General features: G+C 39.8%; 1 protein-coding gene across 3 annotated transcripts in view; it reads left to right on the forward strand.

Moving 5' to 3' along the window:
• The window catches only part of LOC135273672 (fibrous sheath-interacting protein 2-like), a 35,372-nt gene extending 27,012 nt beyond the window's left edge, over positions 1-8,360 (forward strand). For 2 of the 3 annotated variants that reach the window (XM_064373413.1, XM_064373412.1), the window contains exons 4-7: positions 3,369-3,415; positions 5,715-5,758; positions 6,914-6,974; positions 8,160-8,360. In XM_064373413.1, the coding sequence (XP_064229483.1) occupies positions 3,369-3,415; positions 5,715-5,758; positions 6,914-6,974; positions 8,160-8,296 (289 nt within the window). In that variant the 3' untranslated portion in view covers positions 8,297-8,360. The remainder of the gene's footprint in view (positions 1-3,368; positions 3,416-5,714; positions 5,759-6,913; positions 6,975-8,159) is intronic. The other variant, XM_064373414.1, reaches the window with a different exon arrangement.
• Positions 8,361-17,261: the final 8,901 nt, after the last annotated feature.

A 17,261-nucleotide genomic window follows, 5' to 3' on the forward strand; every position in this document is an offset into this window, starting at 1 on the left:
AGCATTGTTAAGATCACATATGAAACATCTACAGCTAACATTGTCCTCAGGGTAAGGAAATGAAATATTTCCTCTGAGATCAAGGACAAACAAAAAACAATGACTACTTTTGCCGCTTATATTTAACATAGTAGTAGAAGTGCTAGCCAGAAATATTGGGCAAGAAAAAGAGGGATAGGCATTCAAATTGGAAGAGTAGAAAAGTTATTGTTTATAGATGACATGGCCACAATGTAGAAACCTCTAAAGAATACACACAAAAAATCTATTATATTTAATAAATTAATTCAGCTAATTCAGCAAAATTGCCAGATATAAAATCAAAACAGAAAAATTAGCTGCATTCTATATCCTTACAATGAACGACCTAAAGACAATTAAGGAGAAAAATCTATTTATATTAATAACAAGCAGAATAAAAAGAATATATTTAACCAAGGAATTGAAAAATGTGACTTTGTCAACTACAAAATAAGCAGAAAGATATTTCATGCTTATGGATTGCAAGGTTTAATATTGTTGAAATGTTCATTCTACTCAAAGTAATCCATAGAATCAATGGAATCTTTATCAAAATACCAAGATTTTTTTGTAGAAATAGAAAATTTATCCTAAAGTTCACTAGTGCCTCAAAGGACCTTTAATAGGAAAACAACCTTAAAATAGAACAAAGATGCAGATGTTTCATTTTCTGATTTCAAATCTTACTACAAAGCTATCATAAACAGTGTGATACTGACATAAAGATAGACTTATAGAGCAAGGACATGGAATAAAGAGCCGAGAAATAAACCCTTCCATATATGATCAAATGATTTTTGCCAAGAGAACCTAGACCATTTAGTGAGGATGGGATGTCCTTTTCCACAAGTGGTGATGGGAAAATTAGATACTCACATGCAAAAAACAAGCAAACGAAATGAAGGTGAACCCTTACCTTAAACCATATACAAAAATAAACTCAAAATGAATCTGAGATTTAAGTATAAGAACTTAAGCCGGGCGCAGTGGCTCACGGCTGTAATCCTAGCACTTTGGGAGGCCGAGGCGGGTGGATCACGAGGTCAAGAGATCGAGACCAACCTGGTCAACATGGTGAAACCCCGTCTCTACTTAAAATACAAAATAAAATTAGCTGGGCATGGTGGTGCGTGCCTGTAATCCCAGCTACTCAGGAGGCTGAGGCAGGAGAATTGCCTGAACCCAGGAGGCAGAGGTTGCCATGAGCTGAGATCACGCCATTGCACTCCAGCCTGGGTAACAAGAGTGAAAGTCTATCTCAAAAAAAAAAAAAAAAATGTATAAGAACTTAAAAAAACCTTTGTCAGGTCAGGCACGGTGGCTCACGCCTGTAATCCCAGCACTTTGGGAGGCCGAGGCGAGTGAATCACGAGGTCAACAGATCGAAACCATCCTGGTCAACATGGTGAAACCCCGTCTCTACTAAAAATACAAAAAATTAGCTGGGCATGGTGGCGCGTGCCTGTAATCCCAGCTACTCAGGAGGCTGAGGCAAGAGAATTGCCTGAACCCAGGAGGCGGAGTTTGCGGTGAGCCGAGATCGCGCCATTGCGCTCCAGCGTGGGTAACAAGAGCGAAACTCTGTCTCAAAAAAAAAAACAAAAAAAACTTTTGTCAGAAGACATAGGAGAATGACTTCATGACATTGGATTTAACAATGTTTGTTGTTGTTTTTGTTGTTATGATACTAAAAGTACAGGCAAGAGAATAATAGATATATTGTGATTCATTATAATTAAAACTTTTGTGCTTCAAAGGACACGATCAACAAAGTGAAAAGTCAACCCACGGAATGAAGGAAAATATTTGCAAATTGTACATCTAGTAAATAATTAATATTCAGAATATGAAAATAATTCCTATGACTCAACATCAGTGAGACAACCCAATTAAAAATGTCCAAAGGCAGGGAAAATGTGGCATATCTACACCATGGAATATTATGCAGTCATCAAAAATGATGAGTCTGCATCCTTTGTAGGGACATGGATGAACCTGGAAGTTATCATTCTCAGCAAACTGACACAAGAACACAAAATCAAACACCACGTGTTCTCACTCACAGGCAGGTGTTGAACAATGAGAACACAAGGACACAGGGAGGGAAGCACTACACACTGGGGTCTGTTGGGGGAAATAGGGGAGGGACAGTGGTGGGTGGGGAGTTGGGGAGAGATAGCATGGGGAGAAATGCCAAATATAGGTGAAGGAGAGGAAGGCAGCACATCACACTGCCACGTGTGTACCTATGCAACAATCTTGCATGTTCTTCTCATGTACCCCAAAACCTAAAATGCAATTTAAAAGAAAAAGAATTCAATAACCTACAAAATTTCTAATAAACCTGTATGCTAAGGATTAAAAACAAAAATGTCCAAAGGACTTGAATAGACTTGAACATAGGCAATATAAGGATTTTCAGTCATTTCCCTAATCATTAAAGAAATACAAATCAAAATAACAAGATACCACTTTCAACACATTAAGATAACTAAAGAAGGAAGTAAGAGAGGGAAGGAGGGAGGGGTGAGTGGGGAAGGAGGGAGGAGTGAGTAAGGAAGGAGGGAAGGAGAGAAGGAAGGAAGGAAAGGGAGGGAAAAGAAAATAAGCACTGGTAAGGGTGTAAAGAATTGAAACTCTTGTACATCGATGGTGGGAATTTCAATAGTGCAGTCACTGTGGAAAACAGTATTGAGGGGTTCTTAAAAATTAAACATAGACTTACCCTATGATCAAGCAATTCTACTTTTTTGTACATACTCATAATAATTAAAAGCAAGGACTGAAACAGATATTTGTACACCATTTTTCACCATAGACAAATCCCAATGTCCACTGATAGATGAGTAAATAAACGTGTTATAAATATTCAATGTCATAAATATTCAGCTTTAAAGGAAGGATATTATGATGCACACTACCAGATGCATCAATAGCACAGTCAAAAAGCATAGAGACAGAAAGTAGAAAAGTGGTTTCCAGGGGAGGAGGAAAGAGGGAAATTAGGTTTTAATGTTTAATCGGCATAGAGTTTCAGTTAAGAAAGATGAAAAATTTCTGGAGCTGGATGATGATAATGGTTGCACAGCACTGTAAATGTACTTAATGCTACAGAACTATACACTTAAAATGGTTAAAATTGTAAATTTAATGTATGTATAACCACAATTGTAAAAGTAGGGGAAAAAGTCAGTCAGAAATCATTTTGATTTGATTTGGAATCTCAGTGAATAATATACTATTTCAGGTTTCTTTCCATATGAAGAGTAACTGTTCTTTAGCTTAACCAGTAAGTTTTTCATTTATTAAATATACCTAAAGTGATGCTCTTTTTTCTTTTGTTTTAGAGAGGATGAAGATTGTTACTCAGAGTCAAGTGCTGAAATATTAGAAGGTTGGATTCTTTTTTCTGAAATTAGAGAGTGTTCAAAAGGAAATGTTGTTTACTACTTTGATAATTTTTTTTAGTCATCAAACTAAAAACTATTCCCTATCTAAGGTCCTCCTCTGTTTATTTCTGGCTCAATCCATTCCAATTACCCTAACCTCCTTGCTGTTCCTCAAACATTTTCTACATTAACGGCCCTTGGATTTGCTGAGCCTCCTGTAGTACTCTCTCACCTGGATCTGCATATCAGATCTTGGCTCAAATGTCACTTTCTCAGTGAGGTCTTCTCTGATCACACTCTGAAACTGCAACTTAATTCTGATTATGGTGCTACCTATCCCAGTTCTTTGCTTTACTGCATAGCACTTTCTGTTTATTGTGTATTTTAATTGTTTTTTGACTATCTCTCCAGAATGTAAGCCTCATAAAGGTGGAGATTTCTGTCTGTTCACAGCTGTATCACCAAGAGCTTAACACAGTCCATGGTTTATAGTAGATACAGGCATTTAATGAGATAGGAGAGACTATGAGAGGAACCAAAGGTGAAGGAGGAGCACACGATTTCTTTTTTGGTTATGTGAGTTTGAGATATCCTTTAGACCTTTAAGTTGAGATGTTACGTAAGCAATTGTGTATTTAAGTCTGAAATTCAGTGGAAAGATCAAGGCCAGATATATGCATTCCTAATTCATAGAATATACAATAAAATCTCAAATAACTTAAATCTGAACATCTGGGTCCCACAAATATCAGGAATATTTCTCTGCTGCTTCATCGAAATAACTTCATAGTTTTCCTGGGGAGTTGGATGCCCGTATACCCTAGAAACTTAAAAACATATGTTTGGAATCATGGCCCTTGTAGCAAACCCAAATGTCCTCAATCATGTAAAACAAAGTTTGTTCAATTATGTGCAATATAGATACAAACATTTTTTAGGAAGATTATCAAGCAACAGTGAAATCTTGCCAATTTTATCACATAATTTAATCACTTCTCATATTTGAGCTGATTGATATTTTACTATTACTTTTTTTTGGAACCCATATTGGCCCAAAGAGTATTTTAGATAGTTATTCCTTTATCTGCATATTCCTTTTGTTGGCTTTTGATGAGTGTAGCTATATAAAATGCATAGTGTTTTCTTATATGATATCTCAGTGGCCGCTTGTGAGATAGCCACGGAAGACTGTCTCATTCCCATATATGTATGAGAAAACAGAGTCAGAGAAGTTAGATGTTCAATGTTCACAAAGCTCTAAGCAACGAAGCAAAGATTCAAATACAGGTTTTCTGTCTTAGCAGGTTAGCTGCTTCCCTAGCAGTGGGTTGTTGTGAAGCTTCTCTCAGTGTCATTTCTAGCTCCTTGACTGAATTTCTTTCACTGATATATTGACCTACTCAGGCAACTTTTGGTCCTGTAGATTCCACCAAATTTCCTCCAGGCATTGCCTCAAAGCTCTCCTGATTGTCCCAAAAGTTACAATTTAATAATATCAGTACTCTCCTCTTTATTGTAATGATCTGCTTTTAAGTATGTACAGAAAGTGGTAGAGCTGGAAGCGCTCTTAAGAATCGTCTATAATCTCTCATTTTACAGGGAAACAAAGAGGCTTATAGGGATTGAATGGTTGTGCATAGATATATAACTGCTAAGTTATAGAGCTTGCCTCTCCCACTATGTTACATTTCTTCTTTCTTTCTTTCTTTCCTCTTTCTTTCTTTCTTTGTCTCTTTCTTTCTTCTTTCTCTTTCTTTGTCTCTTTCTTTCTCTCTTTTCTTTCTTTCTTCTTGAGACAGATTTTTGCTCTTTTTGTCCAGGTGGGAGTGCAATGGCACAATCTTGGCTCACTGCAACCTCTGTATTCTTGGTTCAAGTGATTCTCCTGCCTCAGCCTCCCGAGTAGCTGGGATTACAGGTGCCCACCACCATGCCCAGCTAATTTTTGTATTTTTTTTTTTAGTAGAGACGGGGTTTCACCACGTTGGCCAGGTGGTCTCGAACTTCTGACCTCAGGTGATCCACCTACTTGGGCCTCCCAAAGTGGTGGCCTAAAGTGAAGCCACCACTCCCGGCCTCATCTTTCATAATTTCTAACTGAAGGGATAAGACATGCCCCAGAATTCTAGGGCACTCACCCATTTCACTGTTGTTCTCAGTACATTTAAAATAACAACTTCTTCCATCTGCCTAAATTATATGATTGTTTGGTGAAAAATAGTAATATGATCAGATTTGTGTCAACAAATATATATGCCTCAGAAAGAGACTATTTTACTTTTTTTTTTTTTTAAATCTCTACAGAAAGTTCTCAGGAACAAAAGCCAGAGAATAGAAGCAGTGTTGAGGTAAGTATTTTAAATTATCCTTAATTGGAATGTATTGGGACCTAGTTAAGCACAATTCGGTTTTCATAGTCAGGGACTGTGTGGTGTGATTTGTAGTATATCAGGAAGCATTCTCCTGTTCACAATTTCTTACACCCTGTTCTCTCTCCCTAGCTGAGGCCTGTCCCTGGTATATTAAAATATCCTAACAAAATCTTTGGGTTAAGTCAGCATTCCTTGTTTAAGTGCACCAAATAATACACTGGTTTTTCCTAGCATCTAAGTACAATTTCGTTTATTAGCTCTGTTGCAACAGTCTCTAGAAAGAGCCTAGAAGAAAAAAGTTTTCACAGATAATGTGATTATATAGCCTAAGTTGAGAATCAATACTTTACATTGTCTCTGCCCCATTTGATTCCTCAAGTATCTTGTTTACAATAACTTAATACATGAGCACACTTAAGTCTTCTTGGAAGAACTATGGTAAAACTCTTGTAGTAATATCTGCTGCTCTTTACCTGATAGAGACACTGCACATTCCTTTTATATTTCATGTATTTAAGCCTTACTTTATTGATTTTTAGCAGATGACATTTTTTCAATCACCTGCCCCAGGCTATTTTATGCCTCTCTGGGACAATTGCTGCTCCTGTACTTAAAACTGATAAGGGTCTACAGAGTAAAGCTAATATTGGAGACACAATCCCAGCACTGTCAGGTCCACAGAGCCACTTTATTGCTACCAACTTTGCAGTGGCTAAGACTTCAATAAAATAAAATTTGGGGTTACAAAGTGATCATCATTTCTCTCCCCTTATCATTACATCATTTTTCAGAAAAGGGTTTTTAACTTTTGTCAATTCAATCAAAGGATAGAGGGGGAAGACAGAGCTGAGATTTTTCATGAGTTAATATGGTTGAACCACTGACCTTCATTTCGTGTTAGCCAAGGCCTGCATTCATAACAAGGGTCAATCTTAGGCATCTTACTTCACAAAATCTATGAGCCTCAGTCTCGGTGAGCAATTATTTGAGATTGCAGAGCACAGATATATTTTATGGAAGGTGCTATAGTGATATATATAGGTATATCTAGTGGATTTGAGGATTTATTGGTATATCTAGTGTTTAGTGTCCAGTGAAAGACTCAGTTTGTATTTCGATTTGCTTTGGCAGTTTATCACCATCTTTGAAAGATCCAAGGATGTTGACAGTGCAAATTCTTCAAACATTTCAGGTACAAAATGAACTATTTTAGCAACTGGTATAATTAAGCTCTCAATTGTATGATTTTGAATTTAGGATTTGTGATTACTATCCTGGAAATGAGTGGCTCTCCCCTTGCATATTACCAAAATGGGATTGAAAGAATATTCTTACTGTTTGTACAAATGCCAATTTGCAGTAAATTACGTAGTTCTCTATCTGTACACCAAGGCAACAATGGATAATTTAACTAAAATGTGTCAGGCACCAGCTAGCCACATTTTATTTAAAGAAAAAAAATGAGAATCATTAAAGAGAAAAATGACAATAGGTTTCCAAGGTTACCCCCCAGTTAATGATCGGCAGAGCTATGTTTCAAATCCCAGTCTCATGTAGCATCATCATTGTCTACACACTCAAATGGTCATAAGAGTAAGGAAGGTACTATGAACAACAGCAGCAGGTTGAGCAGGGGCATGAGGCTCATGGGAGATGGCGTGCTGCCTTCGCAGGAGGGAGCTGCTACTCAGCTACCATCACTGGTATGCTAGATTGTTCCCAGTTCTTCCAATTTTTCCAAAGAATCTGGGTATAAAAATTTTATATGTAAGTTTATAACCTTTGAGTATCATTTACTACAATCAAGAAAATATGCAATTTTAGTGGCCCTATTAAAACTTATGAAGTATCAGAAAAGTACATAAATGATTATTTCTTTACCTATAAAATAACAATTTTGTTAAAGTAATATGATTATATTTTTTAAAGCCTCATGCTGAATAAATGGTGCAAAAAAAGTCCAAATAGAAACTCTTTTATTACCTACATAATCCTGTCTCATATGACATAAAGAACCACTTGGGATCAATCAATGGAAAATTTACTCAAAGTAGATGAGAATTTATAGTATTTTTAATGTACTTCTACCTTCTCTTGAGCATTCTTAAGTAGGTGTCCACACTGAATAGAGCTGAAAGTTATGTTCCCATTTAACTCATTAGACATTTTCAGAGTGTTCTGCTGGGAAAAGAGAAGTGGACTTTGCATACCTGACTAAAGATGTCTCATAGGACAGTAGGCATAATGATGCCATGAGTGTCAGAAAGCCTGGACCCTATTCCCAGCTGGGTCACTGTTTACTCATATAACCTTAGGCAAGGTATTTGACATCAGCATCCAAAAATAAAGATATTCTTCTTGTTTACTTTGTCCACAGAAACTCCCAAGCCCAACGTCTCCAAACGAGGATGTAAAATGCTGACAAAAATGTCTTCAGCTTTGTCGAAGGTGTTTTCTCGAAATAATCCCAATATTTCCAGATCTTCTTCACCAACTCACCATCATGAGGACTAAAGCTTTTGTACCTGATATAAGTATGGTCACTTCTCTTAAAAAATAAAATGATTTTTAAAGCATAGTACAGTGTCTTGTAAGATGATTCCTGTACTACTGAAAATAAAAGCAAATAGTGTAAGAGGGGCCAGGTAAAAGAGAGGTTTAATGTGGGTAACCCCCCATCTAGGCACCAAGGAAGGAGAGCTAAGCAGATTTCCAGCACAATTAGTGCCTGAAGAATATTTTAGTTTATAGTGTTACTACTCAGTTATTTCCTTTTATATTATCCTTTATATATAATAATATATTAGTTTATAGAATGAGTGCCTGAAGAATATCTTACTACTCAATCATTTCCATATAATATATATGTGTGTGTATATACATATATATATGATTATATCTTAGTTCACTTAGTTCATAGAGAACCGCCTAGAGCAGACATGGCACAGGGCATGAATTAAGGAATAAGCAGCTTATAGTCGGAGGAATGTCTGTAGCAGACATGATGCAGAGCATGATTTAAGGGAAAAACAGTTATACCAGGACAAGAATCCATGACCCAGGTGGCAGTGTTCAGTATCGTAAAGATACCCACTGTATGGCAGGCTTGGGGCGAGAGCCACTCCTCCTGATAAAGGAGTTGTAGTACCTTGTGTCTAGTTCTTGTGGAATGCTGCCCTCAGACTGGCAATCCCATGAGCGACCGAGGGCTTAAAACCCCTCCAGCATAATCATGCCTTGGTGACTGTGAACTTTATCAGCTCTTGTCACTGTGCTAGCTCAAAAGCATCGTCCTATAGAAATCATTGGAAGCTGCCAGCAGGTGGCGGTAGACCCTGTCAGCTCTGTCACTGCTGTGTGACTCAAACATCCTCCTATAGTCTTAGAAGCAGCATGCCCATAAATAAGAGATATTGCACACTGCACCCTCTTCACTGCGCACGGCCCACCTCCTTGCCTCGGTGACCTAATAGGAGTGGACTCCTTGCTGTGCACTGCCTACCTCCTAGCCTACCTAGGTGACCCAATGGGAGTGGACCCCTTGTTTATTGCTCATGACCCTATCACTACCCTTAAAGATGACCTCACTCACTACCCTGCCCCCTCACCTATGCCCAATAAATACAGATACTTCTGGACGTTTGGGGCCTTGCCTGTCTCCACTTACAGGTGGCGTGGCCCCCCTGAGCCCAGCTGCACTTTCTTTGTCCTTTTGTGCCCTGTCTCTTTATTTCTCAGATCATGTGCCTCAGCACAGTGATGGGGACACCCCACGACCCAGTGGGGCTCTGGCCCTACAGTTAAACAAATGCTTTGGATATGCATTTTGGTATAAGAAATATTAATAATTAGTATTACCCGTGTGCCATGAGAGGAACTGACTAATTAGTAAACTAGACAACTCACAATACCCACCAGGAAATGCACATTGATTTCTCCTATTAAATTTTAGAGGATGTTGTTACCAGGATAGTTATTAAATTGAGATGAAAACCAAGCTGAAAATGAAACTATGTAACTGATCAGTTTACTGTTAAAGGCATATTTAGATACTCAAATAAAATAATTTATACCAGATAAACTTTTTCCGTCTGCAAGGAAAGTTAGTTTAGTTTGTGTCTCCCAGGCAAAATGATCAAACTCTAAATAAAGCAGCATTTGAAAGTAAGTGATAACTGTATATAATTCCATATATGCATAAAATGGCCCCTGTGATTAAAAAAAAAAAAGATAAATCATTGCAAGTAAGGTACCTCTTGTGGGTAAAATATGAATCATGAAATCATTGGTCAATAAAGTTATTAAACCATTCTCAGAAATATTAGACAGGAATAGAAATCAAGATCCATTTGTAAAAACAAAAAGTAATAGGAAAAATTTAATAAGATGGCTAGCTAGTGCAGTGATAAAAGAATTTTTTTTTTTTAATTAGCTGAACTTGCCACTGAAATCAGCATCGTTAGATGCTCTGAAATCAGGACTGACAGTGTTTCCAGCCATTATGGCAATTTGAGCTCATCAATGAACACTTATGAACAAAACAAACTCATGTTTTATTATACAAAAAATAATCGTTTCTTGATTCAGAACCCATATACCTGATGGACTCTCTATCTTGTGTCAAGAAGCTAGGAATTCTCAACTGAGACAGTAAATAACATGTTATAGCATTACAATGCCTTACAGATTGTACATTGCATATAATGTAATTAAATATGTAAAATACAATGACTTTATGATCCCAAGACTTATCCCTTACTAGTTGGGAGAACTTCAGCAAGTTCTCTAAATTATAGCTTATGCATCTGTAAAATGGAGCTAAGAATACCTTAGTATTGGTGGTTTTAAAATAAGTCCTCTAATCCAAGCACTTTGGAGGCCAAGGCGGGCAGATCACCTGAGGTCAGGAGTTCAAGACCAGCCTCACCAACATGGTGAAACCTCGTCTTTATATTAATTTTAAAAAATAATAATAATAAGTCCTCAAGGCCAGGCATGGTGGCTAATGCCTGTAATCCCAGCACTTTGGGAGGCCGAGGCAGGTGGATCACCTGAGGTCAGGGGTTCAAGACCAGCCCGACCAACATGGTGAAACCCTGTCTCTATTTTAAAAGAAAAGAAAAGAAGTCTTCAAATTCTTTGACACTCTTTCCCATCAAAAGATGGAAACTTATTCTCTTCCCTTTAAACATGGGCCAGGCTTAGTCATTCACTTGTAAGGAACTGAAGGCAAGACTGGTGCAGTGGCTCATGCCTGTAATCCCAGCACTTAGGGAGGCCGAGGAGTGCAGATCACCTGAAGTCAGGAGTTCGAGACCAGCCTGGCCACATGGTGAAACTCCATCTCTACTAACAAAAATTAGCCGGGTATGGCAGCAGGCACCTATAATCCCAGCTACTCAGGAGGCTGAGGCAGGAGAATCACTTGAACCCAGGAGGCAAAGGTTGCAGTGACCTTGGTCACACCACTGCACTCCAGCCTATGTGACTGAGTGAGACTCAATGTCAGAAAAAACAAACAAAACAAAAAAAGAAAAACATGGTCCAAAAATAAAGTGAGTTTATTTTTGGGTGTGACTATGAAACTCTTTGCTGAGACCTCAGAAAGTCTACAAGGTGTTGCTTCATAGGCCCTTTCAAGCAGACAAAAGGCCTGGCATTTTGTTTGTTTGTTTGCTTTTTCCTTCTTTATTTTTTTTCAACACACCATTGCTGGCTTGAAAGGCCTACAAATCTCAAGGGTGTCATTGGACCACAGCTTTAGGAGGAGAGAGAGAAGGGCTAGAGGAGATTTATTGGTATGGATTTTGCTTAACAGGGTTAGTTGTAAATTGATTAACAAGAGGATTTTATATATATATATTTAAAAGAATTAGAATTAAACTGAAAGGGACATTCAGGCCTTTGGATTCCAGACTTCTAACAGCAGGAAGCAGTCTAAAAAGACTGTCACTCAGCTGCAAACATGGGCTACTTTTTTTTTTTTTTTTTTTTGGAGACAGAGTTTCATTCTTATTGCCCAGGCTGGAGTGCAATGGCATCGTCTCGGCTCACTGCAACCTCCACGTCCTGGGTACAAGCAATTCTGCCTCATCCTCCCAAGTAGCTGGGATTACAGGCATGTGCCACCATGTTGGCTAATTTTGTATTTTTAGTAGAGACAAGAGTTCTCCATGTTGATAAGGCTGGTCTCGAACTCCTGACCTCAGGTGATCTGCAACATGGGCTACTTTTAATGGAAAAGGAAGAATGGCTCTCAAAGTTGGATAGAGAGCCCAGTGGTTGGAACCAAAAGCACGGTGGACAACTTCCAGGTGTAGGACCGAGCCCCATCAAGAAACTGGCAACATAATCCACAGCTGGATATCAGAATCCCTGTGTGCCAGTGGTATGTGCTTCACTTTCCCGACTTTTTGAACAGAAGCATCTACAGCGATGATCCTGTGCTTGTTCCACTATTGTACAATATGTTGGATGCAGCGGGCAGATAGGCAGCTTGTCTTGATTCACGGGTCTTCAGGTGGAGAGGAACTGTACTGCGAAGCTCTACTCCAGGAACAGCACCCAAGGAGCCCCAGCCACTCCTGCGCCTGATTTACACGTCAAGATCATGAACCTTGAGCCCAAGCCTGACGCTACAAGTGATACAATGTTTAAAGGGTTTAGGGTGGAGGAGTGAGTCTATTTTGCCTGTAGGGGAAAATGCAGGTAATGTATGTCCAGTGGGTAAATTGTGATGGTTTTAAAATATGTCCACAAATTCTATGATATTCTTCTCAGCAAAAGGTAGGGGCTAATTCTCCTTCCCTTGAATCGTGGCTGGCCTCACTGACTTAATTTTAACCAATAGAATATGGCAGAAGTGATCCTGTGTGATTTCTCCAATGAGGTCACCAACGGGGACACAGCTTTTGCCTTCTTCTTCTTTCTGGAGATGTTTATCTTTGGAACCCAGCCAGCACTGCGTGAAGAGGCCAAGGAGCTCCAGGGAAAGGTCATGTGGAGGTGCTCTGGTCATAACCCGTGCTGAGCCCCCAGCATCAACCTGCAGACCTGTAGGTAAGTGAGATTTCAGATGATGCCAGCCCCCAGCCTCAAGTCACCCCTTCTCTCAGCAAGTTTTAAGTATACAATACCACATCATTAACTGGAGTTGTAGGACTTTCTCCTTAGATCAGCTGAAAACCGAGTTCTTGTCACACCGCCATGAGCGATTAGGCTCACAGACAATCTGGAGAATGAGAAAAATGGAATTTATTAGGCAAAAAGGGAAAAAAAGGTAGAGGGGTGGGAGACAGGAACTCTCAGCAGAGTGAGAGTCCTGCTAGCTGGTTTTCCAGCGTCGCAGATGGAATTCCAGGTTCCACCCTGGAATAGGAGAGGCCAGGCTCCTCCTCGCTGCAAACGGAGTGAACTTTAGGAGGCTCCACCCCAGTGTGCACCCTTGGGCTTTCTCAGAGTCACCATGTTGCATATCAGTACTTGTCTTATTTTAGAAAAATCAGTTTTGAAAGCCCCGTAGCAAGAAGAAAAATGGTAATATATTGTAGGCTATCATTCTGTGAAATGGCTGTATATGCAAAGTTGCTCCCAAATGCTGAAGAACAAAAGAAGGTGGCCGACAAATCCAGTGTCGGGAAAGGATGTTTCATCAGGGAACTTACAGACAGAAGGGTGGTCTTGGGCAGCAGCAAGACAGGTAGATCTCTGCACTGTTACTCCCCAGACCCAAGGCTGATGGGGAAGGGGTATACCTGCTCCAGCAAGACAATGAAAGGCAACTCTCCAGAACAGACAAGAAGGCTGTGTGTCATATCCTATAATTTGTGTGTTAACATCAAGGTTGACATGTTCTTACACTAAGGACAGCAAATAAAGTAGGAATCAGGAGACATTCACGGGCCTGGGGCTAATCAGACGTCAGGCTGACAGGTTAGCATCCGAGAGGGAGCCACGTTTGTCTCCACAGTTATAATGCCAGAATCAAATGGTTACACCTGTAAATAAGTGCAGAAGAGAAACAGAGGGATTAGATGGAGGGAGGAATGATTTTTTCTTCCATTACCCAAATTTTCTGTAATATTTTTACTTCAGTAATCCAAGGAAACGCATATATTTTAAAATTTTTATCGTACATTCCCAGTCTAAATCGAGTTGTGTCTTTTCACGGACCTCCCTTCCTGTTAAATCAGGTAAAGTGGCTTGGAAGAGGAGCAGGGACAAAGCGGCATCCTATTTCTTGGAGCTTGGGGATCAACAGAGGGTTCACTCTAGAACCCAGATTGCCTACCTTCCCAGCTGATGCCCAATTCCTCACCCTGTAACCCCCCAATACTAGTTAGTTCTCACCTATATAAACTGAGTATTAGATCCAGTGCCACATTAAATGTGCATTATTTGTGTAAGCAGAAGTCACAGCTGTCTGAGCTTAGAGGCGATATCATCCAGTAGTTGGAGGAGTTGGTCAAAATACATGGGTTGGATACCTACCTCCACCGAGTATTGACTGAGGGCTTGGCAGATGTAATTAAGGGCTTCAAGATGAGATCATTCTGGATCAGGTGGGCCCTAAATCCAACAAGTGTCCTTTTAAGAGAGGAAGACATGACAGAGAGCAGGAGGTCATGTGAGGACAGAAGCAGAGATTCACAAGCCAAGGAATGCCCGGGGCCACCGGAAGCTGGAAGAAGCAAGGAACACATTCTCCCTTAGAGCCCCAGAGGGAGCCCAGCCCCACCTACCCCTTGATTTGAGTTCTGGCCTCTAGAACTCTGAAAGAATAAATTTTGTTGGATCAAGTCACCCAGTTTGAGGATGTTTGCAACAATTCTGGGAAACTAATATGATGGATGGGTCTCACAAGCCTAACCCTGGATGAAAAAAATCCAAGTTAGAGAAAACAAGGACACCATCTCAACAGCGTTTCAGAAACATGAAACCCATAGGTTGTACTGTTTAGGAATACATGTGTATTGACAAAAGCGTAACAAAACAAATGGGAATGATGAACACCAAATTTAGAGAAGTGGAAACTGTAAAGAATCCAAAGAAATGCATATATTTTAAAATTTTTATTGTGCATTCCCAGTCCCAACCCAGTTACATCTTTTCACTGACCTCCCTTCCTGTTAAATCAGGTAAAGTGGCTTGGAAAAGGAGCAGGGATGAAGTGGCATCCTATTTCTTGGAGCTTGGGGATCAACAGAGGGTTCACTCTAGAACCCAGATTGCCTACATTGTACTACCTATACGTTGTACTGTTTAGGAATACATGGATCGCCGGGTGCAGTGGCTCACGCCTGTAATCCCAGCACTTTGGGAGGCTGAGGTGGGTGGATCACGAGGTCAAAAGATCGAGACCATCCTGGTCAACATGGTGAAACCCCGTCTCTACTAAAAATACAAAAAATTAGCTGGGCATGGTGGCGTGTGCCTGTAATCCCAGCTACTCAGGAGGCTGGGGCAGGAGAATTGCCTGAACCCAGGAGGCGGAGGTTGCTGTGAGCCGAGATCACGCCATTGCACTCCAGCCTGGGTAACATGAGCGAAACTCCGTCTCAAAAAAAAAATAAAGGAATACATGAGTACTGACAAAAGCATAATGAAACAAAAGTGATGAACACCAAATTTAGAGAAGTGGAAACTGTAAAGGGAAGGAAGGGACTGCAGTGTGGGGAGTGGGAGGTCACAAAGCAAAGGCTTCACCTGTGTGGATAGTAATGCATTTCCCAAGCTGGGTGGTGGAGTGAAGGAGGATGGGTATCATAGGTTTACACCTTAGTGTATGTCTTAACTATTTCATTATAATACAATTTAAAAGGGAAGAAATGAAAAAGGACAAAAAGGAAGGTTGACAGCACCTTGAGGATGGGGGAGCTTCTTTCTTGGATAAACATATGACCTTTCAAGGTCAGAACAGGATGATTTGGTGCATATCTAGCTCCTGATACTAAGCAGGTGAAACTCACTTTGTTAATATTTAGTGTACTGCTGCTGCTTATAAATAATTCCAACAGTAACCTTTCATTGGAAAAACACCTGTACAGTGCCAACTCTGATTACTCCCTGTGGATACTGCTTAGCTAAAAATTAATATATCATACTTTCTAGAATGACAGAATGTGGGTTGAAATAAGAGAAAACAGTAATTTATAAGATGGAGTCATTACTGGAGGATCCAGGTACTATTTACTGACTTTTTTCTTTATTCTCAAGTCAACAAAATTATCGAGTCCACATTTGCAGAGTCTTTTATTGGCCTTAATCTTAGGTTGTCTATCAAAAACAATACTGCTGTGGATTAATAAACATCACAAACCCATAATAAACTGCACGGGCCCCTAGTCCTCCTAGGTAATACACGAGCTAAGCTGAAGACCATAAAAGTGGGCTGTCGTGCGCTTGCTACCTCGGCGTGGCTGAGGATGCCTGCTGGCTGCACTACCTGTAATATCCACGAGGTGGCAGCAACACCACGGCCGCCAGCCCGGGACCTCCAAGGGCGACTGAGGCTGCACAGTTGACGTCCTCATCACCAACTGGGCGGTCCTGGTTTCAAAACCAGATCTGGTTGTTTTCTTTGAGAGCTAGGAGTTAGACAAACACTGTGATTATTTTCAATGAAAAATTATTCATGCCAATCATACAACCATAATTCGATCTCTGGTATAAGCAACCTTCTCTTTCCTTTTTAAAAATTTTTTTGAATATTAGGTGGTGAAATCCTGCATTACTTTAAAAACATGCCCAGGCCAAACGACAGAGACTCTAAAAAGATCAGCGGTTGCCAGGGGTTGGGGAGGAGGGAGATGAATTGGTGGAGCATGAAGGATTTTTAAGGCAGTGAAAATACTCTGTATTATAATATAATGAGTTCTATGTTGTTATACATTTGTCCAGACACATAGAATGTACACCACAAAGAGTGAACACCTATAATCCCAGCACTTGGGACTAAGGTAAACTGTGGACTTTGGGTAATGAGGTAACAAATGTACCCTCTGGGGGATGTTGATAATGAGGGAGGCAGTGCACACGCAGGGCAGGGGTGGGGATATGGGAAAACTCTGTACCTTCTACTCAATTTTGCTGTAAACATAAAACTGCCTTAAAAAGATAAAATCTTTTAAAAATGCCTTTCCCAAAAGTGTGCTAGGTATGTCAACATTTCTAAAATAAAGACAATTATGTAGCAAAAATATACTGAAAATCTATGTCTACAATATTCAAAGAGAAACAGTCTTCCAAATAATTAGCATTTTATAAAGGATAGAACCATTTACAGCAGGAAAATCACAATTGGATCCTGCCATCTCTTCTTGTTGGGCATTATTGCTAAAATTCAGAATCAGCTGAGAAATGGCACATCAAGGCTGTGTCTTACTGCGCCATATCTGGAAGCTCTGAACCTTGACAGCCTGACTTCCAAAGGATAATTATATGGTGGCCTTCAGAAATTTTCTCAGCAGATGCTGCCTAA

This window comes from Aotus nancymaae, unplaced genomic scaffold (assembly GCF_030222135.1).
Source record: "Aotus nancymaae isolate 86718 unplaced genomic scaffold, 86718_ANA_hifiasm-v0.15.2.pri h1tg000008l, whole genome shotgun sequence".
Classification (NCBI taxonomy): domain Eukaryota; kingdom Metazoa; phylum Chordata; class Mammalia; order Primates; family Aotidae; genus Aotus; species Aotus nancymaae.